The following is a 27,123-nucleotide window of genomic DNA, read 5'->3' on the forward strand; positions in this document are numbered from 1 at the left end:
TTAACACATTTTATACATAACCATATAGACAAATCCTCCAGACTATTTTCTAAGATGATTGTCATAACCAACAAGTAAAAGAAAAAAGCAAGGTGGGGGGGACGGGAGTCGGGGGTGGGAGGGAAAGTGGAAGAAAATGAGGGAGGGGGTAAAACTGTTCAACAAGAAATGTACTCATTACCTTACATATGTAACTGTAACCCCTCTGTACAGCACCTTTACAATAATATTAAATTAATTTTTAAAAAAGCAAAATAAATAAAGAGAAAGGGCCCAAATCCATAGGCCACTTAGAACTGAAACAGAATAGGAAGACATTTGCATGAATCTTGCTGAAGATGTGCTCCAGGCATGCTCTGGCCTCAGTAAAGGGTTGACTCTATTACTTTTTTGGGGTAGAAAGGCATGTGTTTATGGGACTTGAACTCAGGGCCGGGGACCTGTCCCTTGGCTTTTTCATGCAAGGCTAGCACTCTTACCACTTGAGCTATATGGCTCTACTTGGTGATTTTGGGGTGGTAAATCAGTCTCACAGACTTTCCTGCCCAAGCTAGTTTCCAATTTTGTTCCCCAGACCTCAGCCTCATGAGAAGCTAGCATTACAGGTGTGAGTGATAGGTGCCTGGCGATTAAGAAGTATATATGAGCAACAACAACAACAACAAAAACCTGACCCCAATCAGGTCACATAAGCAGAAGAATATACCTTAGCAACATGGTTCACGATCATGGATGCTTGAGAACATATACACTGTAAAACATACTGGATGTAAATTAGAAGTTCATGAAACTACAAGTCACTTACAATATGGGTAGGAAAACTACCTCCATAAAAGGGTTCGGTCTGAACTGGCCCTGCAAAATAGCGAGCAGTGTCAAAGCAACATTGTAAACAAATATGAGCAAACGAAACAACATGGAATACACAGCCTAAAGACTTTTAAGGGTTTTAGAAAGCCCAGAAATGCATTTTATATCACAAAATGGTCCATATCGCCCAAAAATATCTTTTGACTGCACAGTAAAGTAGTATTTTTTGGAAACAAAAAACTGAGATAAAGTGCAGGCCATTGGGAGAGGTAAAGCTTTAATTTCTCCAATTTTCTTCCAATTCAGCTGACTATTGGCGTTCTCATGGCACAGGAAGAGGTGGTAGCTCTCCACGGGAGCACACTTGGGGTTGATCTTGCTGATATTCCAGGTCAGGGCAATGCCCAGGGGTCTCAGCACCCACTTCACCTTCAGCTCAGCCTTTTGGGGAGGAAGTGTGTCGCGGCTCTTGTCCACCAGCTCAGGGAGTGGTAGTGGTGCTTCTGGGAGAGGTGGCAGGTGCTCAAAGGAATCAACACTCTAAAAGCATATTTGTGAAGAGGTTTAGCAGGCTCATTGGGTGGGTCCTCAGTAGTCCATCACAGTAGTTACAAATCTCTAGTTGTTATTTTGCAGCCTTTTTAGAGAAATTTTTAAAAGGCTATTCAAGAGCCTATGAGGCTGAATGCATGAGGATCGGACCGTAAAAGTGAAGATTTCTATAGTGTAGAATATCGCTAATCTAGAATGTGGTCAAGTCTTAGACATTTAAGATAGATGTCCCATTCATTTCAAAATGGTCAGGGCTTAAGCAGCCATTTTCTTTCACCCTCATCAACAATAGCTATTACTTTTAAAAATGAAATTTCTTAATTTGTCAGATGAGAAATGTGTTTGTTTTAATTTCTGTAGCTTCTGGAAAATTTAACTGAGTTATTTCGTGTGTGAAGAAGTAGAATCATAAGAGTACATTTTGAATGTCATTAAGGCTATGTGCCCCGGGGCTCATGCCTGTAATCCAAACTACACAGGAGGCTGAGTTCTAAGGATTGTAGTTTGAAGCCAGCCTGAGAAAGAAGGTCTGTGAGTCTCTTATTTTTACCTCAACTACCAAAAAAAGCTCGAAGTAGAGACAGAGCTCAAGAGGTAGAGGGGCTGGGAATATGGCCTAGTGGCAAGAGTGCTTGCCTCCTACACATGAAGCTCTCGGTTCGACTCCCCAGCACCACATATATGGAAAACGGCCAGAAGGGGCACTGTGGCTCAGGTAGCAGAGTGCTGGCCTTGAGCGGGAAGAAGCCAGGGACAGTGCTCAGGCCCTGAGTCCAAGGCCCAGGACTGGCCAAAAAAAAAAGAGGTAGAGTGCTAGTCTTGAGTACAAAAGCTCAGGGACAGTAGCCTGGCCCATATTTCAAGCTCCAAGACTGGCAAAAATAAAAGCTAAAATGTGACCCAAATGATTTTCAAGTTTGATCATGATGCATTCATTGATCCAACTAGAAAAAAAGGTAGCTGGTAGCTCATGCTTATAATCCTAGCTATTCAGGAGGCTGAGCTATGAGGATTGAGGTTCAAAGCCAGTCTGGGCAGAAAAGTCCATGAGACTGTACTCGAGAATTAATCACAAAAAGAGCCAGAAGTGGAGCTGTGGCTCAAGTGGTAGATGCTAGGCTTGAGCAAAAGAAGCTCAGGGGCAGTGCTCAATTCCCTGAGTTCAAGTTCTAGAACCAACACAGGAAAAAAAAGTATAACAGTCCCTTCCCACTCAATTCAGAATGAAAATCCTAGATACAGCGTTCTCATCAGTACCTCGGTTCCATTTGTGGCCACTGGTGCGTTTTCTTCTGAGTTTGAAACTGGTTTGTGAGAAGACTCCACGGTGACTGCTGGAATTTCTGTGATGACACACACAAAAGTTTAAGAAAAACTTAGGGCTTGGTGGGGTATGGAGGTGGTGTTAGTACTTGCCTACCACAAAGAGGCCCTATGTCTGATTTCCAGTACTGAAAATAAACCACAAGTAAGCATCGCTTAGAATTAAAACCATAAAGTCATTATTATGCAGGAGAGACCAGGGTAAAGTGAAGCATCGGAAATGTAGCTAGGAATCCAGAGACACAATATTAATGAATACATTCTCTCAGAAGGTGCAACAGTTAGCAACAAGAAAAAAAATAGATCAGCTATCTCCCAACTGACCTTGCCTACCAGTCTGGGTGATTAGTATACTCCAAGACTGAGCAAAGAAAGTAAGATCCTGATTCTCGAAAAGTGACTCTGCAGGGCAGTGTTTTTTAAGAAAAAACATTTATCTCGAAGATGAATGTCTTGAATGGGCTAACTTTGCAATGGCTGGGCCTGATTAATAAAACAGTATAACAATAGGATGATGAGGTGCCAGGTTTTTGTTTGGGGGTGGGGGGAGGCACTTACTGTAAAGAGAATTTTAACCCAATCCCAACCTATTTTGTCCCTGTAATGGGGTCTAAGGGGAGGGGGGAATCCCCCTTCCCTCCAAGAGTCTACCACTCAGAGACAGTCTCAAGTAAAAAGATGGATTTATTGGGCAAGTTCCAGATGGACGGGTCCCAGGTTTCAGAAAAACACAAAACAGGACAGAGACATAGAGACTTACTTCCAGAAGATTTCTAAGTACCAACAAACCAATTCGGCTCCAATGGAGAGCTGAATTGGGACACCATGGGGATGAGACAAGAAGCACAAGACGAGAACATGGAGACACATGGCAAGACATGATGAAGCCTGAGTTGGACTGCCCCTAAATAGGATCAGGTCAGGGGGCTGGGTCACAGGAAGCTCCCAGTCCCAAGCACTTGACTGACAGGTTCAGTGACCCACAGGATATGTGCCCACCCCAGTCTCTTGGGATTCAGGAACTCCCATTATCTGGGGATGGGACTTCCCTTCCTGTAGGAATCCAGGCTCAAGACAAGATGCAAGATACTACCTGCCATGTGGCCAATATCAAGAATGGGCATGCAGCCATGTCTGGGTTCTGTACTATCTTTCAGTCTTTGCTTTGCTTTTTACTAATAAATTGTCTGGGTCTCTGCCTTGGCATATCCCTAAATTCCTTTCTGTGACCACATCAAGAACTCAGTATGAGGCAGAGGCAGAGGACTCTTCCCTGTTAAAGAGCTCCTCCCTGGAGCACCAACCCTTACTGATTAGGGAACAATTGCCACTTTGAAGAGTTTTGTGTAAAGGGTCTGAGTGGGGAGGTTTCCCCATCCCTCCAAGAGTCCACCACTCAGACACAGTCTCAAATAAAAAGATGGATTCATTGGGGAAGTAAAAAGTATAGTGACTGGCCAGGGTCACCGCTAAGACTCAGGAGCTGAGAGCCCAGACTCAGGAGCTGGGACCGTGTGCCCCGGGCCATGCTCTGGGTTGGGTTATAAAGGCAAATACCACATGGTCAAGCGTGCCACACACGCCAATGGCCAATGAGGTTACAACACTTACAGTGCACACCAGGTGACACGCAGGTGGCCAATGGAGTTACAATCTGCCTCATAGCAACTGTTTGAACCTACTTATCATGTTAAGTTAGACTTGGCGGGGCTCACATGATGCAGGTGGATACGCCTACTCAGGGAAGGGCACAGGTTTAACCTTGAGTGTTTCATTACTCAAGTGGTCAAGCAGTTTACACAATCTTATCACAGCCAAGGGGAACTTCCCTGGATAGGATGGGGAGATCTTAGTGAAGATGGAGTTGGCTTCTGCTCTCTTTAACTAATCTGAGATGGAGTCAATCTGACACCCCTCAACAGCCAAAGATGGCGCTGGCCAGATCTGACCTCCATATTACAGTTTGGTGAACTTGATAAGCACAGATCAATAAAACATTTGGAGGTAGGCTTTCTAGAATATTTAGTTACATCACTTACTATGCAAAGGACATAAAATGGGTTTTACCACTTACAAGCCATGCATGCTAAAACTGCAACTGTCACACAGGAAGCCCAAACATAACACTCCCTTTCCTTAACCACTCCCAGTGTATTGTTGTCAAACACAGCTGCCCCCTATAGCTTCCTCTCTCCCTCAGCTTCCTCTCAAGTTTCCTTCCTCCCCTCTCCCTTTTAAGTCTATTGTGTGTCCAACTATACAATCAAATGACTTAAATCTGTTATAATTGAACAGGTCCTTAGTCATTTCATACTAGTTAATTCAAACTAAATTTATGAAATAATCTGCAGTGTTACCATCATGTAAGGTCATAAAAGCAACCTCCTTTGAATTTTCAATTTTAAGCAACCTCTTTTGAATTTTCAATTTTAATACAAAAACTGAAGGAAACCTAATTTCCTGTAAGTAGCATTCCTTTTTAACGTAGCAAATCAGCAGGCCCTTGTCAAGTTCAAACAGGCCAAGACTCAACTCTGTGGTGACAAACAGGATTCTTGTCCCCACTCAGTGGTATTTATCATAGCTTTGGTGATAGCAATGTTTTGGAAATGCTCCCCAGCTTTTATCCTCCTTCGCACAAAAATCATATCAGCCCATCTTAGCTGGTATTTTGTTGTTGTTGTTCTTGGCCAGGGGTCTGGGCTCTGTTCTACAGCTCTTTGCTCAAGGCTAGCAATCTACCAATTGGAATTTCAGTGTCATTTCCAGTTTTCTGGTGGTTCATTGGAGATGAGTCTCACAGACTTACCAGCCCTGGCTGGCTTTGAACTGTGATCCTTAGATCTCAGCTTCCTGAGCAGATAGGATTACACGCATGAGCTACAAGTGCTTGGCTGTGTGTGTGTGTATATATATATATATATATATATATATATATATATATATTATATTTTTTTTTTTGGCCAGTCCTAGGCCGTGAACTCAGGGCCTGAGCACTGTCCCTGGCTTCTTTTTTGCTCAAGGCTAGCACTCTGCCACTTGAGCCACAGCGCCACTTCTCGCCATTTTCTGTATATGTGGTGCTGAGGAATCGAACCCAGGGCCTCAAGTATATGAGGCAAGCACTCTTGCCACTAAGCCATATTCCCAGCCCCTTGGCTGTATATTCTTAAACAGTAGCTTGTACCCCGTTATTTCAGGGCCCTACTAAACTGTTAGGTGACAGCTGTGGCCTCTAGTTTCACACCTTAACCCTTTGGTGTTTTGACCTTTACATCGTTGCTGCATGTATATGAACAGGTAATTTTGTGTTTCTGATGTATTTAAATCACCTATGTAGACACAGTTTACATATAGTAAAATATGCCTAAATGTATTTGAAGTTCACAACTGAGTTCTGACAGATGTATATAGTTGTGAAACCACCACTAAAAGCAAGACACAATATTATCACCCAAAGTTGTTGATGGCACTTGAGATTAAACTCAAGGCCTTGAACTTTTTAGACAAGTGCTTTACCACTTTAGCCACTCCCACAGTAGTTTCTTTTTTAAGGTAGGATCTCATGTTTTTGCCTGTGCCAACGTTAGACCTTCACCTCTCAAGAAACTGGATTTATAAGTAACACTACTCTTGGCTTTAGGTTTTTCCAACAGTTGAATAGCATACATAGTTGTATAAGTAAGTCTGACTGATATTCTACCCCTTCTATAATATGTTCCATTAATCACACTATTATTCTCTCCTCTTTCAGTAGTGTTTGATGGGCTTCCCTAAACCTTCACAAACATACACAATGCCTTCCGTTTTCTTCACACCCCCAGTACCCTCTCCTTTTCACCTCCGGACCTCAATTGGTCCTTTCCCAGTGTCCCTGTTAACCTTAGGTCCCATTATTATCACCACCACTATTTTAGGTATGAATTCCACATATTACCAAAAGCATGCTCTTTTGAATTATTATTATCAGCTCTTGCCTTATTTCCTAGGCACGTGGAGTCCTACTTGGAAAAAATAGTTTTATCTATCACAGTGTTGTGTTTTCCTCTAGTAGTTTCCTTTCTAATCATTAAGATCTCTCATTCAGGGAATGGTGATCAATGTGTTTATTTGTGTGCATGACTGTAGAACAATGCAACCTATTGAAAAAAAAAATTTTTTTTTTTTGCTGGTCTTGGGGTTGAACTCAGGGCCTGAGCACTGTGCCTGGCTTCTTTTTGCTCAAGGCTAACACTCTACCACTTGAGCCACAGCACCACTAATGGCTTTTTCTATATATGTGTTGCTAAGGAATCGAACCCAGGGCTGCATGTATACCACCAGGTGAGCACTTTACCACTAAGCCATTGTCCCAGCCCCTATATTGAAATTTTTGAAAAGGTCAGTATCTTGATAGTGATATATTTTACTGTGGAATGTCACAGTGAAATAGTCTTATATTATTTTTATTTTGGATTGATTTTTACACAGGGTAAGAGATAGGGTCTTATAAGTGTAGATTTCTAGCATCATTTGATTGGTTTTGAGTTTTTATATATTCACTAAGTAAATGAGTATAGTAGCCGTCTTCCTTGTTCTATCTAATGGAACAGTAAGAGGAAAATTAGTGCTAGTATTTTAAAGGTCTAGTCGAATAGGGCAGTGAATTTATGTGGTTCTCAGTTCTTGTCAGAAGACTATTACTGCTTTGATATCATCACCTGTGATCTATCCATTAAGTGGTTAATATCCTTTAGGTTCAATTTTGACAGATCAAATGCATCTAGAAATGTGTCTATTTCTTCTGTAATTTCAGGTTTATTATAATGTATATTTTAAAGCATTCCCTAATGACTCTCTGCATTTCATTTGTGCTTGTTATATCTCATTTTTCATACTTAACTTCATACTTACTATTTTTTATTGAATTCAGGGGCTTATCTCATTTTTCTTGTATTTGCTAAGACCTGTTTTATGGCCTAAAATACAATCTGTCTTGGAGAAAAGTTCTATGTGGGCCATGTAGGAAAATGTGTATTATCCAACCACTGAATGAAATATTATGATGTCTATTGAATCTATTTGTTCTATCCTGTGGTATAACTTAATTCTAAAATTTCTAACAAGTTAAGAGTTTAGTATTGGGGCTGGGAATGTGGCTCAGTAGTAGAATGCTAGCCTAGCATGCATGAAGCCCCGTGTTCAATTCCTTAGCACCATGTAAACTTTGAACTGCGATCCTTAGATCTCATCCTCCTGAGAAGCTAGGATTATAGGTAGAAGCCACTGGTGCCCAACTTATATAACCTATTTATAAGGAAGTACACATTACTGGTTGCCAGGGGTTAAGGACCAGGAGCAGGAGCTGGTGGGTGGGCATAAAAGGGAAGTGTGAGGGAGCTTGTGGAAATGGAGTAGCTTTGCACTTTGTGGGGGAAGTCACATGAATCCATATGCACCTCACACACTTTGGCTTCAAAAATGAGATCAGTGAATCTTAAGTTTTACCCAGCCCTTTTTCTTAAAAATGAGATTCTTTTTTTTTTTGGCCAGTCCTTGGCCTTGGACTCAGGGCCTGAGCACTGTCCCTGGTTTCTTCTTGCTCAAGGCTAGCACTCTGCCACTTGAGCCACAGCGCCACTTCTGGCCATTTTCTGCATATGTGGTGCTGGGGAATCGAACCCAGGGCTTCATGTATACGAGGCAAGCACTCTTGCCACTAGGCCATATCCCTAGCCCCAAAAATGAGATTCTTTACCTGTGTTGGTGCTGAACAGGTCTTCTGTTGTCAAGTCAATAACAAAACCAAGCTTCCTCTTCTTCACAGCCTAAACAGTTGTAAAACCAAAAACAAAACAACTTGGGTTGGACTGAATAGAAGAAAATGTTTTTTAAAAATAAAACATGGGGCTGGGAATATGGCCTAGTGGCAAGAGTGCTTGCCTCGTATACATGAAGCCCTGGGTTCGATTCCCCAGCACCACATATATAGAAATTGGCCAGAAGTGGCACTATGGCTCAAGTGGCAGAGTGCTAGCCTTGAGCAAAAAAAGAAGCCAGGGACAGTGCTCAGGCCGAGTCCAAGGCCCAGGACTGGCAAAAGAAAAAAAAAAAAAAAAAAAAAAAGAACACATTTAACTTTTAACTTTGTTGTTCAGTCAGTGCTGAGCCTGAAACGCAGAGCCTTGTGAAGGGGACCCATTCTTTATCATTGAGCTACCCCCTCCAAGCTCTAAATGGGACATTTAGAAGCTAGAATTGTTCATTCTTTTTTGGTTCTTATAGCTTAATTGAATACTATGATGGGAGAGAAGCTCTTAAAATTACTTCAGAGCTTCTGAATAGGCAACAAAGACTCTTAATGGATCTGGTACACAAGTGTGGTTGGGAAATATATTTGTCAGCGGTGTGGCTTTCAGTGTGCACGCTGGCTAGGAACTTGGAACTACTCCACTGTGTCCACAGGAGACACCAAACTCCATTTTCAGGAAACCCAGCCAGGGAATGAATGATGAAACTAAGTCATTCACATGCATTAATACCACAGATCCTGGTTCTAACATATTCAAATGAGCAATATTCAAAAAGCCATTGTTACGCACCCTAACTTGAATTTCATCATTAGATGAGTTGCTGGAATTGTCTGATGTAATTTTAGTAATATCTGAAAGAAAATTATTAAAATATGAATATATTTGGAAAAATTACTGAGCTATTAAATATTTATGGACTTCAGAATATATGGATGCTGAGACACAGTCACAATGGGGATGCTAATTAGCTGTTGATTGCATATCTGAAATGACTTTTGATATTTCAGAATTTGACAGTGTAGTATAAAAGTTAACTTGATTTTGTTTAATTTTCCATGTTTTTGAAAATTTATCTGAAAATTATTTTAGCATTTGAACAAAATAAGCTTGGAAATATATGTCCTTAGTCAAGGTAGCCTTCAAATGAACTGTCTTGCCTTCCTCCTGGGTCCAGCAGGAGGCCACCCATTGTGTTTGCTTTTACCTTTTTGATTTCAAACTATGGAGACAACTAAAGCTACTCTGTTAAGTACAAAGCTTCCTGAAATTAAGGTCCAAATCTTCTAATACAGTTAAAACATGAAATGAAAATAGGGAATTTTAGCTAAGAAAATCTGGGCCAAGCAAGATGATGACTTTAAAACAGAGGAAACAGAGGACTAGAACTGTAAAGTTTAAACAAACAGAAGTAATGAACACACTTTTAGGTCTGAAATAAGAGTGCATTATATCCTCAGGCTGGCCCTGGTGGCACCTATCTCTAATTCCTCAGGAAGCAGAGGTGGTGGCACCTATCTCTAATTCCTCAGGAAGCAGAGGTGGGATGCTAGATCCCTTTGCTTCCTCCTAAAAAAGATAACTGGTAGACAAAACAAACCACCACTACCACCAAGGCCAGAGCAAATAAGTAAAAACAATGGGCATGCAAGCCATTATGCAAATAACCCACAAAACAATTATACAAAACAATAGACAAGAAAGATTATAAATATATAAAACACAAATTTAAAAGAGAATGTCAATTATATTATGGTATCATTTCTTTAGGTGTACGTATAAGATGGAACATAGGAGTGGACTTTGCATTTTAAAAAGATATTCACCGTTTAAGATTTCTAATTTGATAAGGTCTTATTCTAATTAACTTAAGATACCTGTTGGATCTGATGTAACTGGAGTTGTTAAATTAGGACTCTCCACAGAAATCAATGTAACGTCATTGTTACTAAAACGATAAAAAAAATCAAAAACAAAAATAAACTAAACATGCAATATCAAGCCTAAACATGCAATTAGTGGTTAGAATTTTTCTTAAGTCAGCATTTCATAACATGTTTTAATTACCATTTTGTTTAATTGAAATTTTTTTTCCTTGCTGGTCCTAGGGCTTAAAAGTCCCGGCCTGGGCATTGTCCCTGTGCTTTTTTTTTGGCCAGTCCTGGGGCTTGGACTCAGGGCCTGAGCACTGTCCCTGGCTTCTTTTTGCTCAAGGCTAGCACTCTGCCACTTGAGCCACAGCGCCACTTCTGGCCATTTTCTGTATATGTGGTGCTGGGGAATTGAACCCAGGGCCTCATGTATACGAGGCAGGCACTCTTGCCACTAGGCCATATCCCCAACCCGTCCCTGTGCTTTTTTGCTCGAGGTGAGTGCTCTATACCATGTAAGCAACAGCTTCAATTCTAGCTTTTTTTTTTTTTGCCATACTTTCCTGCTCAGGCTGGTTTTGAACCTCAGATTTCAGCCTCCTGAGTAGCTTATAGGCCTGAACCACGGGTACTCAGTTCCTATTTCTTCTTTACTAATACTTTAAGTTTTAGCTGGTACTAACGTCTGAACCCAAAGCTTAGCAATTGCTTGGTATGCTTATGCTTGATGCTCTACCACTTGAGCCACAATTCCTATCTGGCTTTTGGAGATGGAGTCTCAAGGACCTTCCTTTCTTCCAGCCTTCTGCATTCTTGTATCTCTTATTCTTGTTTTCTCTTCTTCTTCTTCGGTTTTTTTTAGGTCTGAGCTGGAGACTTAGCTCCATACCTGATGCTTTCACTCACTGGCTAGCATTCTACCAAGAGAGCCATTCTTCCAATCCTTATAGGGCTGGTTACTTCTTTTCTCTTTTTTTAGGTGGGACTCAAACTTAGTATTGTGAGGTCTCAAACAAGGGCATAGAATGCAGGTTCTGTTTTCTTATTTGTTTTGTTTTTGTTGCCAGTCTTGGGGTGTGGACTCAGGGCCTGAGCACTGTCCCTGGCTTCTTTTTGCTCAAGGCTAGCACTCTACCACTTGAGCCACAGCGCTGCTTCTGGCTTTTATCTACATATGTGGTGCTGAGGAATCGAACCCAGGGCTTCATGTATACGAGGCAAGCACTCTACCATAGGCCATATTCCCAGCCCCGCAGGTTCTGTTTTCTTAAAGTAGATTTGTCCATATGTAGCTCCATAGGACACATTTGTCTATAAAGTGTTATTTTTAAAGGTCTTCACTTTTTCACCTTGATCACCAGAATGTTGTTTTCAATTCTATAACTTCATGTTTGAGAATGTGCTATATATATATATATGCCTACAAAGATTACAAAGTGCTACAAAGACTCACAGAGATCTGACTCTGGCCTTCACCACAGCAGCCTTCTTCAGAGCAGCTTCCAGCCTCAGAACCCATACAGGAACCTCATTATCATGGAGTGATCAGGGAAGCTTGTGAAGAGTCAACACTGAGTATGAGAACCCCACATACCAAGCATCATCTGTGAATGCACAGATGTGAAACAGTTCTCCATCATCTTACTATATCCTGAGTATGAACAGCAATTAGGGCGAGGAAAGGTAGTATTATTTCATTCACTTACTTTTGCTTCTGCATTTTTTTCTTTTTAAAACTTGAGCTGTAATGGAACACATAAAAAGTTAAGTAAGACTTTTAAGTAACTAGTCCCAAACATTTTAGACCAACATTATAGATTAGAAACTTTACAAACCACTAGACAACTAAGTTAACCTGTTCACTACAATTTGAAAACACCGTGATACTCCTTTAGTTCAACATGAAAGGAACTGAGTGTTTCATTAATCATTATTTACCAGATGTGGGAAGTACTGAAACAAGAAACCCATGACCTGACCCATTCACACTGTTTACAGCGTTAGAGAACCAATTGTTTTCCTTCACAAGGAAGCAAAACTTGCTTATGTGAAGATGAACTGTTCAGCTATTTTATGCTTCATTGAGAAATGCTTCTATTTAGAATATATGTTTAGATTTTTTAAACTTACGCATTTTAGCAGAAATACCTACCTTTTGGGAACAAATTCAATATAATCTGGTGATGAACTCATCGTTCCACTTGCTTTAACAGGTGCACAGTTCACGGAAGTTGTTGTTCCTTCATTTGGATCATCAACTGACTTCTGATTCTTACCCAAAGTCATGGTGTCTGCATTTGAAGTCTATTAAATGCATGAGGGAAAAGCAGTTGAGTGGAGGGTAAAATTAGTTCTATGTAAAATTTCACAAAGAAAATATTCTCAAGGGCTGGGAATATGGCCTAGTAGCAAGAGTGCTTGCCCCATATACATGAGGCCCTGGGTTCAATTCCCCAGCACCATGTATATAGAAAATGGCCAGTAGTGGTGCTGTGGTTCAAGTGGCAGAGTGCTAGCCTTGAGCAAAAAGAAGCCAGGGACAGTGCTCAGGTCCTGAGTTCAAGGCCAAGGACAAAAACGAAGAAAATATTCTCAAAATATTCTTGCCTATGTATGCCAAAATATTAAATTATAGTCTATAAATTATGTGTATTTATATGTACATCTAAAATTTTATGTATTTATTATGGATGATGAGCATTGCAATTTCTCTGCCAAAATGAATTTCGATGAACAACAAGGTAACAACAACTTCCTAGTTTTCATGAGAAGGAAGAAAAATACACACCCACATCATTAGGAAACATTTTATTTATATTAATGTAATTTTTAGGAACTAGAAAATAACATGTCAGATACTGATGGCTCATGCCTGTAATCACAGTGACTTAGAAGGCTGATATCAGGACTGTGGTTCAATGCTAGCCAGCACAGACAAATATGAGAGACTATTTTCTCTAACCACCAAAAAGCGAGAAATGGAGCTATGAATCAAGTGCTAAGTGCCAGCCTTAAGTGAAAAAGCTAAGGGACAATGCCCAGGCCCTGAGTTCAAACCCAAGTTATCAGAGCCCCCCCCCCCAACAAACTCCAAACCAACAACAAAAATTTTTTTTACTTAAGTTACACTTCAAATAAAGACCAAAAATAAATCTAATTGCCAACACATTCTACCTGGTGAACTTGTTGGAAATTGTGGTTGAAACATTTAGTTCACACTTATAGCACTTAAAATATATGTATATATTAACCAATTTATAAGAATGGACTGATAGTACAACTACTAGATAGCATTAACAATAAGGTACGGGGCTGGGGATATAGCCTAGTGGCAAGAGTGCCTGCCTCGGATACATGAGGCCCTAGGTTCGATTCCCCAGCACCACATATACAGAAAACGGCCAGAAGCGGCACTGTGGCTCAAGTGGCAGAGTGCTAGCCTTGAGCGGGAAGAAGCCAGGGACAGTGCTCAGGCCCTGAGTCCAAGGCCCAGGACTGGCCAAAAAAAAAAAACAAAAACAAAAACAAAAAACAATAAGGTAGACACACTAAGGCAGAATTCTGGAATGCTATATATTCAATGAGCATATTTTATCTGAAAAATATGTTAAAACATTGGGAAGAAATGTACATGTAGCATATGGTAATATACAATAAATAATATATAGTAAAATATATATTCCTTATAGATTCTCTCCTAGTCTAGCAAGATATTCATCTTTTATAATCCTACTTAAAAGTCACCAACCGTATGTGCTGTATTACTGGACAAAGACTCTGGTTCCAGACAATTTATTTGACATAATATTGTTTTAATATGTCTTTTTAATCGTGATATTTTCTCCTGGAATAAAGAAAAATTTAAATATCAAACCATAGTACTAAAGAAACAGATACAGGGAAAATAATTTGCCAAAAAAATCTTGCAATACTTAGGCATCTACTCAGTAAAAAACCTCAAGTGCTCAGTTGATGCACTTTTTTCCTGACTATTTCAATGTACAGATAGCTACAGAACCTGCAGGTATGGAGGAGTGACGACATAAGCAAAAAGATTTAAAAGCAGATTTGTGCTTGCATGATATTCAAGGGTGGAAAAGACTAGGATGTCATGTACACACGAAGTAGGCAGAGACAGGAGGATTAAAAGTTCAAGGCCCATGGGCTGGGAATATGGCCTAGTGGTAAAGTGCTTGCCTGGTATACATGAAGCCCTGGGTTTGATTCCTCAGCACCACATATGTAGAAAAAGCTGGAAGTGGCGCTATGGCTTAAGTGGTAGAGTGCTATAGCCTTGAGCAAAAAAAAAAGAAGCCAGGGACAGTGCTCAGGCCCTGAGTCCAAGCCCCAGGACTGGCAAAAAAAAAAAAAAAAAGAGTTCAAGGCCATCCTGGACTAAATAGTGAAACAAAGAAAAAAGTTTTTAAAACTTTATTTGGTGCCAATTCTGGGTCTCGAACTCAGGTGCTTTCCTTTAGTCTTTCACTCAAGGCTAGTGATCTACCACTTGAACCATGCTCCCACTTCTGGCTTTTTGTGGTTAATTGGAGAAAGGAATCTAACTGGGACTTTTCTGCCCAGCTGGCTTCAAACCTCTATCCTCAGATCTTGGCCTTCTGAGTAGCTAGGATGACAGGTGTGAGTCACCAGTCCCCAGCTGTGAAAAACTCCTAACAGCAACTGGCAAGTAGCCCCAGAAGAGTAAAATAAAAAAATTTCCCAGAGTACTTGGAATAGGTTACTGCTGCTCTAATAAAATATACATTAAAATTGAAAAGAAACTATCACCATGCTGAGCTGATCAATTGACCTAGAATTTTTAACAGTTCTAAGAGTATTACTCATGAGACAGTATTGCTAACATTAATAAACTCTATTCTCAATGTAGACTTAAATTAGGCCTGTACCCAGGCATCAAATTTGGATGTTCCTTTTACTGCTTGTTATTTTTAACATAAGACATCACCAGATTCTACTTTTATTGGAATCCAAGTGGTGCTAAGGATTAGACTCAGGGTTTTGTGCAATTCAGGCAAGCATTGTAATACTGAGCTATATCCCGGACCCCAAATTTAATTTTTAAAACAAAATTAGAAACTTACGAAGAGTTCAACAGCTAATGCTTCATGTTTATTCCTGCACTGTGTCTTCCCAATTCGTTCATTCAATTCATTCAATTTGCTATCAAATAGTTTGTAATCTATACTATGTACCTCCTGTCGAATCATATGTCTGACCTAGAATTATTAAAAACAAAATAAAACATTTCCAGGTTTTAATTTTGAAAGCAATTTTACTTCCTACTTTAAAAAAATAGCTCTTTTCTGAATTTTCTATGAGAAAATATACATTACTTTGTCTGTGTTTATTTATATTACTATATATCAGTACGTTTTAGAATGAGAAAATCAATAGCAGAACACACCCAATATTTATATAGACAAGTTACAAATGAAATGTATTCTGACTGCTTTAGCTTTTTAACAGTTCAAATTGATTGTTCCATAATGTTATATAACTATGAGATTACATTACATCTCTATTTTTTAATGACCGTAATTGAAAGCTAGTTTTTCATAGAAGAAAAAAAAAAAACCTCCCCTTCTCTGAAAAAGAGCCTGGTGCAAATGGATGATCTGCAGTTAATGAAACACATCACAAAATTTGAGACCTACCATCGACAAACTACATGGTCTTTGAGAAGTCACAATTCAGGCTTTTTCCCCTGTCCACTGATTGGTAGAGGATCAATAAATGTTTGCTGCATGATGATACCTAATTTTTGTGCCAGTCCTAGAGCTTCTAAGCATGGTGCTTTTCCCAGACTTTTGCGCTCAAGACTAGTGCTCTACCACTTGAGCCAGAGCTCTACTTCTGTCTCGTTTTGTAATTCAATAGAGATTCAGAATGTCAGACTTTCCTACCTAGCTGGCTTCAAACCGTGATCCTTAGATCTCAGCTTACTGAGTAGCTAGCATTACAGGCGTAAGCCACCAGGGTCTGGTTTATAATTTTTTTTTTAAATAACAAGGTGATAATATGAAACAGCTGCATAAAAGTGAAAAGCAGTGGGCACTGGTGGCTCATGCCTATAATGCTAGCTACTCAGGAGGCTGATTTAAGGATGGGGATTCAAAGTCAACTCAGGCAGAAAAATCTTGTAAGACTCTTATAACCAATAAATTACTCTACAAAAACCAGAAGTGATGCTGCGGTACAGTGCTAGTCTTGAACAAAAAGAAGCTCAAAGATAGAGCCCACACCCAGAGTTCAAGCCCCAAAATGGACAAGAAATGGGAAGCACTTAATTGATACAAAGGAAATAAGTATGCAATACAATCACCATTACTTGCATCATTTTTAGAGGGTGGCTTGGTTATACTACCATGGAAAGAAGCCAGGCACAAGTACACAGTGACTGATGCTGTCTGGTTTAAGGCATGCTGTTTTAACAGATTATCAGTTACTACATGAAAAATTAATGTCATTTCATTATCCGGCTTTTTAAAAGTAGAATAGCTCACTTTAAGGAAGCATAATTAATCTCAGTGCCCATTGGTACATACAATTCTGCTGAGCCACATATTCAGAAACACTACTTTTCACTGTGTGTACTCTTCAGCAAGCAACATTCATAGGTAGGCTTTAGTTACTAATCACATGTGTAATCATACACGTCAGGTCTTTATGAGTAATAATGTCTTCTTGCATCTATCTTGTTTTATGTCACTCAAATTTGGAAAACAGTTCTTAATGATTCTAAGGGCTGGACGTTTTCCAACTCTAACAGGAATTACAAGGGAAGGAAAAGCAAGCTATTTAGTTAGGAAAAGGGAATAGCTAACATTCAAGCTGTCTGTGAAGAGTACACAGTAGGCTTCTGGGAGGGAAGAGTAAGCAAAGATAAAATGCATTCATTAAACTCATAGGGAAAGTACTATTTTCTGTGAGTCAAATGAGATCAATTATTTTGAGGCATACAATATTATTGGAAACTTTGAATTTTCTATGCCAGCACAATTACTATATTCAAAGACAAGAGTAAATTTTGGATCATAACTTATTTCTAATGTAGCCACTGGGAATAAGACAGAGCTGGAATCCTATTTCAAAGACAGCATCATGCTTAGACTTGAGCCACATTTCTAGAATCACTTCCCTGCAAGAAATAGAATAATTACAAACTTTGTAAAGGTGAACACATATTCATAGGATACTTAACCGGAATGCTGTTTCAGGACATAGCAGTGGCTTTTGTTTCTAAAACATATAGAATCATTTGGATTGGGAAATCTTGATCTCTTACAGTTCCCGAGACAAATAATGTCTTTCAGAGGTGGTGTTTAGTCATGAAGTTGTAACAGGTTTTGATTACAGATATTCTACTAGAATTGTTGATTCACACTGCAATTTAGAATTGGAATCAACTCTTATATGGAGACTGAAGAAGAGTAAGATGAAACTGGGCAAAAAACAGGAAGTACATGTGATGATACTATAAAGCTGTATGTCAGATAATGCAACATATACTAATGTTGGTTTAGGAATTGGAGAAAGTAAAAGGAAATGTAGCAGGACTTTGCAATGGACATCAGGGTTGCATAAGTATATAAAACCATCAACTGAGGAACCCTTCTCCATTGTTGGTGGGAGTGCAAATTAGTACAACCACTTTGGAGAACAGTATGGAGGTTTCTCAAAAAGCTCAACATAGACCTACCCTATGACCCAGCCATACCACTCCTAGGCATCTATCCTCAACAGCAAACACCAAGATATCAAAAAGACATTTGCAGTTCCATGTTTATCGCTGTACAATTCACAATAGCCAAAATATGGAAACCCAGATGCCCCTCCACAGATGAATGGATCAAAAAAATATGGTACCTATACACAATGGAATACTACATAGCGATTAGAAATGGTGAAATATTGGTATTCGCAGGGAAATGGTCAGAACTTGAACAAATAATGTTGAGTGAGACAAGCCTAGAACACAGAAAACAAAGGGGCATGATCTTCCTGATATATGACTGTTAAGGCGAGACAGTAGAGACCAGGTCCGTGAAACCAAAAACGTCTTGTCAAATGGTTTTTCCCACAGGTGTAGGTAAGCGACCCTACATTATGTATCCAGAACCAAACTACTACTCAACATATAAAGGTCAAAAATAGACCACTCAGTGGATCACAATAGCTCAAAAGCTATGTATGTACATTCATATTAAGACTATTGTTGACATATTGTCTGTCAACATTACATTTAAAGCCCTACGTGAATTTTCTTTGGCATAGGCCACGTGGCTACTGTATATGTTCTTGGTACAGTGTAATATATATATTTTTTATATATATAAATATAATTATATATATTATATAATATATATATATTTATGTCTACCTGACCTAGCGAAAGGAAAAAAAAACAGGGTGTAAGATATCACAAGAAATGTACACACTGCCCTACTATGTAACTGTACCCCTTTTGCACAACACCTTGTCAAAAATTTAATTAATAAATAAATTATTTTTTTAAAAAAACCATCAACAATTGGGATGAGGTCTACAGACAGAGCCAAACATTAAAAGCAAAGCTCAAGGTCCTTCAGTTAATCACACAGCATTAGAACACTGACTCAAAAGGCCCATTTCTTTCTACAATAGGACTCTACCTACACATGATTACCTTGGTTACAGTCTGGGATCATTTTCAAGAAACTAGACATGTTTTAGTAATATAACTAATTCACAAAATTCAGTTTTCACATACCAGGATTGCATCAAGTCAATCATCTGTACTATGTCACTATAAAGAAGCTAGCTAATTTCTCATATTTTTTTACTTATCAAAACTAAATGTCTGTTGCCCCATTCGTAAGGAAATGGAAGGACTTGGAGAAAATTATACTAAGTGAAGTGAGCCAGACTCAAAGAAACATGGACTCTATGGTCTCCCTCACAGGGAATAATTAGCACAGGTTTAGGCTAGTCACAGCAGAGGATCACAAGAGCCCAATAGCTATGCCCTTATGAACACATAAGATGATGCTAAGTGAAATGAACTCCATGTTATGGAAATGACTGTTATATCACTGTTGTAATTACTTTCAACATGTGATGTGAAACCCTAGCTTCTATTATTGATGACCCTCTTGTATCCCCTTCCTGTGGTTGTACCGCCACTATCTCTGTATCTTATCTGAGTACATTGGTAACCATGTATACCGGTATTATAACTAGGAATCTGAAAGGGAATACCAAAATCGAGAGACACAAGGTAAAAAGACAAACGACTACAAAATCAATACTTGCAAAAGTGTTTGGTGTAAATCAACTGAGCAACTCATGGGGAAAAGAGAAAGGGGAAGGGGGGAGGGAAGAATGAGGGAGGAGGTAACAAACAGTACAAGAAATGTATCCAATGCCTAAAGTATGAAACTAACCTATCTGTACATCAGTTTGACAACAAAAATTAAAAAACAAAACAAAAACTAAATGTCTGAAAGCAAGTATTTAAGCCCCATCAATTTACCAGTTCTAGTATTGCTGTTTGCTTTTCCAGAGCCACACAAGCATTTCCATTAATTGGCTCTGAAGTTTTCATGTGCTTCACATTTTCTTTGTTTTCTGAAAACATCCTCTTCTTTTGATTATGGCCTGGAGGAGATAAAGATCAGCAATAAGATTCCTTCTAAAGAAGGAAACAGGAATTCTCTTAATTTATGGCTCCACTAAATAAACAGATAAGCCAAGTATGTGACAGTAGTGTTTTCTTAAAAAACACATAAGTATGTATCTGCATAAAAACAGTCCCTCAAATTACCTCTTAAATGAAACTATCTTAGGGAACATTCTGGTGGCAGATACCCCCTCTTTTCATAATTTTTGCATAATACATAATAGCTGAATATGGTGATGCATACTTAGAACCTCAGTACTTGAGAAGCAGATGCAGGAGGACTTAGATTGGGACAGTCGTAGAGTCATTTCAAAAAATCAAAAGAAAAAAATAACCCACAAATTCTCTACTTTCGTATTCTTATAAAGTTATTTGGACAGGCCACTATCTTCTTTTTTTTTTTTTAAGAAGCATAACTTTATTTTATTTTATTGCCAGTCCTGGGCCTTGGACTCAGGGCCTGAGCACTGTCCCTGGCTTCTCTTTGCTAAAGGTTAGCACTCTGCCACTTGAGCCACAGCACCACTTCTGGCTGTTTTCTATATATGTGGTGCTGGGGAATCGAACCCAGGGCTTCATGTATGTGAGGCAAGCGCTCTTGCCACTAGGCCCTATTTCCAGCCCCTAGGCCACTATCTTTTTAATAGGTAATCTTACCATTTTTAAGGAATTTGAAATTTATGTTGTTCAATGATGACTTTGTAGATGAAACAAAATCCTACAAAATTGATATTTTCTACATCAGGGGTCAGGGATCTTTTTGAGATGGGCCATTGGGATACTTATAATATCATCTGAGGGCTATACAAAATTATCCCTATAGGCAGATGAGCCTTGAGTAGCCAGTGAGAAGCACTGATTTCTGTCCTATCAACCAAATGATTTTGAGGGCCTTACCTGTCAAATCCACTTCAATAGCAAATATAAATACCTTACTTTAATGAAATTTACCACTGAAGTGGTAAAGTACTAGCCTTGAGTCAAAAAGCCAAATGAGTTCAAGCCCTGGAGCCTCACCCCACACACTACACCACTACCACCACCAGCAATCCACACCAAAATATTTTGAGGTAATTATTGTCATCTTTTACTGTCCTGTGGTACATTCCTTACTTGTAGAGCCCTCAAAATTTCCCAAAGGAAATGGACTTTTAATTTCACCAACAGATGCAAATGTATATACTTACTGTTAGTACAAACAGTGTCAAGTGATGCGTGCTGCTTGGAGTCTGCACATTTACAATCTGAATTGCTGACAGGATGGGGTTTACAGGGTTCCTCAGTTTTCAAGTTGGTAGCAGCATAGTTGCTGGTGCTGACTGAATTGACCAGATTAGGCGTTTCCTCAGCAGGCACAAAACAGGAATCTACACTTAAAATGCCAGTTTGTCTTTTCTCATGAGACTTTGATTTGGAGTTTCTTTTTAAATTGGAAATAATTTTATCATTTCTCTCACTCTCCAAGGTGTTTTGAACAACACCACTCAATACAGCAGTAGATCTTTTATTATAATTCTCTTCATATTCAAAGATGGATTTTGTTCCATTTGCCTGGTATTTACAATGAGTTTCAGGCATTTCCTGTGAATCTTTTGTCTCCTGTACAGATAATTTGCTGAGAGAATCTATTGCTTTTCTTGGCTTTTGATACAGACAAGTAACTTGGGCATCAACATTTTCCAATCTCATTTCTGAATCAGTCATTTCTTCTAATGGTTGTATACTTTTAGGGTGTACAACATTTTTCTGTGAAAATACTAATTTTTTGTTAGAATCCAATGAGAAACTACCATGTGCACAATGTCTGTATTTGCTATTTATAACCACAGTATTTACATTCTGATCACCACTTGGACCATTACTCCCCATAGTTGTCTTCAGAGTGTCAATATTTCTTGACTTATTCAGGATCTCTATTTGCTTCCGGCAACTTACAGGCATTGTTTTTTTTGCTTTTAATATCTTCTGTTTAATTTTACCTGGATTTGCCATCTTCATATCCTAGAATTTAAGATATGGCACTTAAATGTACTTCTTCACTGAATTAAAGTTATTTATTTACAGGTAGGCATCAATAGTTCATACCTATAAACCAAGCTACTCAGGAGGCTGAGATCTAAGAAAGTTAGTTTGGGTAAAAAAGTTGAGTTTGGGTAAGAAAGTCTGTGAGGCTATAACCATCAATTAGCAAAAACAAAAACAAAAACAAAAAACCCCAAAATATTAAGTTTCCTATGTTCATAATGTCTGTACAGAGCATAACATTTTTCTACAAACAGTAGCTCTTTTTTTTTAAGCTTTCTTAATGGCCAAGTTTCCAGAATTAGTTAGTACAGGAAGAATTACCACTTGTCAGGAATATTATGAAAGCATGAAGGCATACAACATATCAGATCAAAGAGCATGCCAGTTTAATAACATTTACATATTTAAACTCTTCCATTATTTCTAGAATTTAAGATTAGAGAAAAATAATTTGGTGTTCATTATTCCGCATTCATATTGCCTTTGCTCTGAATCACAAGTAGGTAAAAAGCTTTGAAAGACATATTGCCAGATTAAAAAGGAGTAAGTCAACAGAACTACTTACTGTATACTACATTTGATAATCAGTTTTCTATCCACGTACAAAACCTTTACAAAACTCAAAGAAAGATTCTAAAAGTTAAGACGCCAATAACCTATCTAAAACTACCCAAATAATCTCTTTATTTCATACTTGACTCTTTTATTGTATACTTTTTATTTAAAAAAAAATCACTTGATAAGAAACATTTGCAGGTTTTTTTAAGACCCAAAGCTGAGATGAATACTCAACAGGTCAAAACAGTGTTCGTTAAATGATCACACCTTCAACTAATCAAGGAAGTCTAGTAATTCTAAACGATATTCTATGTAGTTAATTGCGTCACAATTGCTTTCTTGCCAATCCTGTTTCTTTTTCTTACTGCATTCACTAAAAACTCCAGTATGATGACTTCTCCATATCTGAGATGCATACTCCCATTTTTTTTTCTGTGTTTGTACTGGGAATAAACTCAACCCTTAGAATTTTTGCTCAGCTTTTGTGCTCATGGCTGGTGATCTACGTCTTGAGCCATACCTCCAGTATAGCTTTTTGTTTAGAAATTTTCTATTCATGTTCTTTCCTGCCTGGGCTGGCTTCCATTTGTGATCCTCAGATCTCTCAGCCTCCTGAGTGGAAGGATTCTTTCTTTTTGTGACAATCCTGGGGCTTGAACAAAGGGCCGAGGTGCTGTCACTAGCTCTTTCTAGCTCTACCACTTCTAGTTTTTTGGTGGTGAGTTGAGATGGAAAAGTCTCATGGACTTTCCTGCTCAGTCTGGCTTTGAACCATGGTCTTTAGATCACAGCCTTCTAAGTAGAATTATAGGTATGAGACATTTATGTATGGATGACATATAAGTTTTAAATTGCAAGTGATTCTGAGAGTCACAATTAGACCATGTGCTCTCCAACTGAATCTTTCTTGGGATAAGGAGTATCCTTAGTCCCATGTGCCTGCACTATGATTGATCTGATAAGATTCTTAGAAACCATATGGGTTAAGGGATGTCATATTGGTTTGTGCATGTGTGTGCGGACGTGTGCATGCTGGTATGGGAGCTTGAATTCACAATCACTTGGCTTTTTCGTTCAAACCTCACTTTGTACCAATCCTGGGGCTTGAACTCAGGGCATGGATGCCGTCTGCACTTTTGCACTCAAGGCTAGAGCTCTCCACATGAGCCACACATCCACTTCTAGCTTTTTGGTAGTTAATTGGAGGTAAGGGAGTTTCATGGGCTTTCCTGCCTGGCTGGCTTCAAATTGCAATTCCCCTATCTCAGCCTCCTAAGTAGCTAGGATTACAGGTATGAGACACTTGCACCTGGCTGAATTTTTTTTTAAATTTTTTATTGTCAAAGTCATGTACGGGGGGGTAACAGTTACATACATAAGGTAGTACATCTTTTTTTTTTTTCTTTTCTTTTTTTTTTTTTTTTTTGCCAGTCCCGGGGCATGGGACTAAGGGCCTGAGCACTGTCCCTGGCTTCTTTTTTGCTCAAGGGTAGAACTCTACCACTTGAGCCACAACACCACTTCTGGCTTTTTTCTACATAAGTGGTGCTGAGGAATAGAACCCAGGGCTTATACAAGGCGAGCACTTTGCCACTAGGCCAGACTCCCAGCCCTGAATTTTTAAATAGATATAACTGTTTGTACTTTGTTTACCCTTTTCTGTTAATTTTATTCTTCAATTTCAGATTTATCAGCATAAATTTCTTTTGTAGTAGTCTCTATGCATACAACTGACAGTGTTGCTTTTCTTTTTTCATAGTTCTCCAAGCACTTATTCTTTGCTTTGTTAGCTTAGTATTACAGTGTTCCATTTCATCATTCCTTTCCATTTTGGTTTTGACTTGTTCTTGTTCAAGTGTTGAGATAAAAGCCTGTTTTTCTCTTTTCAGGACCCTTAATTCAGGGCCTTGTGCTTGTTCCACTTGCTTTTACAGCTGGTGCTCTGCTACTTGAACCATTCTTCCAGCCTGGTTTTTTGCTACTTATTTTTAGAGATGGAGTCACATATATTTTTCTGCCCAAGCTGGCTTCAAACTGAGATCCTCCAGATCTCAGTACTTAGGATTACAGAGACAAGTGCCTTAACAGGTAATGGATGGTCAACAAAATGATAGAAACTTTTTAGAGACCCATTTGTGCCTGGTAAAGGTTAATCCCAGGAACACGAATCATTCCGTGGACTAACAGCAGCATTATATTAACACTAGAACATTGCTGTTACATAAACAAAGTTTAAGTACTAGTAAAAAGTGAGTAAAAATGTTCCTAAAGAAATACAGATGTTGCCTGCCAGACTCTTCAATGCCTACTGACAATTACCTTAAACTAATTTCAGCAACTTATTTTCTAAAAATGTTTCTAAATACACTTCCACATCCATTCATTCATTTAAATACTAAGAACTGAAATCAGAGCCATATAGATTCCAGACAAGCCCTCTACCAATTGAGTTATATCCCCAACTCTTGTTTCTGTTGTATGTTTTTATCTATGATAACCTGTGAATTGAACCCAGGGCCTAAAACATGGTAGAGGAAGGCACTTTACCACTGGACTCACACTCCAACCCTTTATTTTATAGGACTGGGCTAGATCCCAATCAGTAGCTGGGATGGTCTTTCTTACACAGTATTTTGTACTGGAACTATCAATCTAACCTTACTCTTCCCAGAATTGATTGCAGATAGTACACATTATCATTTCCTCCACCATTAGTCTCCTCTCTTAGCAGGGCGCCAGTGCCTCCCACCTGTAATACTAGCTACTCAGGAAGCTGAGATCTGAGGATCTGCCATCCCAAGCCAATCCGGGCTGGAAAGTCCTGAGACTCTATCTGCAATAGCCATCAGAAAACCAGAAGTGGTGCTGTGGCTCTAAGTGGTAGAGCGGTAGCCCTGAGCAGAAGAGGTCAGGGACAATGCCTAGGCCCTGAGTTCAAGCCCTAGGACCAAGAGAAAAAGATCCTCTCTAGTAATTCTTCCAATGGGAGAATCACCATTGGGAGCCAACTTGGGCAAAAGTTCAAGTTGGGTATTAGAGGCACACACCTGAAATTCCAGTAGTAAAGAAATCCTGTGGTACTGAAGTCTGAAGGCACAGGGTGGATAAAACAAGTAGAACAGAATAATTCAAGATGAATTTTGATTGCAGAAGTCCCTAGACCACATACATTTCCAATAATGCACTTCTTATGTGCATTTCTGTTATGACAAAACTCAATTTTGTGTCCACATGGTCTGTACATATCTGCAGATAATAGGAAGAATTAAGTAGATTAGTATGAAGTTGGATTCCACCAACAGTCCTAACAGTAAGCAAGCTAAGATGAAAGGCATAGCTCACAATAACTGAATTTAGTGTACATACTTGGTGCTTCATTCAGATGCTTCACTTTTGTGTTCTCAATAGGTTGCTTGTTATATAAATCATCCAGGTTTCTTCTGCAAATAAGAATGTCACAGGCCACTAGGTAGCTACAAGTACAAGATCCTAATGAAAAGTTTTAAGAACCTGGTGTCTCATGCTTATAACCCTGGCCACTCAGGAGGCTGAGATCTGAGGATCAGTTTGAAGCGAGCATTGGCAGAAAAATCTGTGAGACTCTTACCTCCAATTAACCAGCAAAAAACCTGAAGTGGAGCTGTACTCAAGTGGCAGGGTGCCAGGCTTGAGTGGAAACAAGCATGTGAAAGTGTGAGGTTCTGAGTTCAAGTTCCAGTACTGGTACAACAAAACAAAACAGTTCCAGTCTAGAATAAGTCTACTTACATTGATGTCAAATTCCCTAACTACTTAATCAGGATAAACGATAGGGCAAATATTGAATGCACCTCTGCGTAGATTACCCTTGTGGAGATGATGTTAATGGAATTTGAGAACAGGAAGGCAAAGCATTGTTAAAGAGATGGTTTATACAAGTCCAGAACTCAATACCTTCCGGACTGTGCAAGCCATGGATACTGACATGACATGGCAAAGCAGAAGGGCTCGTTCTTTCCTCTGCTGTGCCCCACGGTTGAATTTGATCCCACAAACTGCACGAACAAGAAAGAAATGAGTTTCTGTTGCATATTTTAAAAATGACCACCTAAGTAATGGGTTCAATTGCAGTGTCCCTAAACCCGGCCTCTTCACAGAGGTGCATGGATATATGCGCTACCACTTTCCCAGATTACTTCTTAGCGGGGTAAGGGGTCTGACCCTAGGGTTTCCGCGTGAGCTGCACCCCTAGGACCACACTCCCAGCCTTGAATTACCAAAAGTATCCTAAGTACCTCTCTGATAACACCACTGCCCGCCAGAAAGGGCCAGGGCAGCCAGCGAGGTTCTCCCGGGTGGGGGCCCGGTTCGAGGAGGTCTCTGAGGTGGGGAACCGTTCCCGGGGGCCTCCGGAGTAGGGGCCCGCTCACGGAGTTTCCGGGCTGGGGACCCGGTCGCGGGAGTCTCCGGGTGAGGAATCCGTTCGCGGGCGTGTCCGGGCTGGGGACCCAGTCGCGGAAGTCTCCGGGTGAGGAAA

At 39.5% G+C, this 27,123-nt stretch overlaps 1 protein-coding gene across 2 annotated transcripts; it reads right to left on the reverse strand.

The window, feature by feature from the left end:
• Positions 1-677: 677 nt before the first annotated feature.
• Atf7ip2 (activating transcription factor 7 interacting protein 2) lies at positions 678-26,179 on the reverse strand. Of its 2 annotated transcripts, none has more exons than XM_048332801.1 (10): positions 25,655-26,179; positions 21,212-22,025; positions 19,878-20,002; positions 14,094-14,189; positions 12,498-12,649; positions 10,352-10,422; positions 9,267-9,328; positions 8,423-8,492; positions 2,620-2,705; positions 678-1,350 (listed from the first exon to the last, which is right to left on the reverse strand). In XM_048332801.1, exons 2-10 carry the CDS (start codon positions 22,020-22,022, stop codon positions 931-933), a joined length of 1,893 nt encoding a protein of 630 aa, XP_048188758.1. In that variant the 5' UTR covers positions 22,023-22,025; positions 25,655-26,179; the 3' UTR covers positions 678-930. The 2 variants fall into 2 exon arrangements, with proteins under 2 accessions (XP_048188758.1, XP_048188760.1); XM_048332803.1 differs by lacking the exon at positions 21,212-22,025 and adding an exon at positions 15,448-15,582 and having other exon boundaries at positions 679-1,350.
• Positions 26,180-27,123: the final 944 nt, after the last annotated feature.

Source organism: Perognathus longimembris, chromosome 23, assembly GCF_023159225.1.
Source record: "Perognathus longimembris pacificus isolate PPM17 chromosome 23, ASM2315922v1, whole genome shotgun sequence".
Taxonomy (NCBI): Eukaryota; Metazoa; Chordata; class Mammalia; order Rodentia; family Heteromyidae; genus Perognathus; species Perognathus longimembris.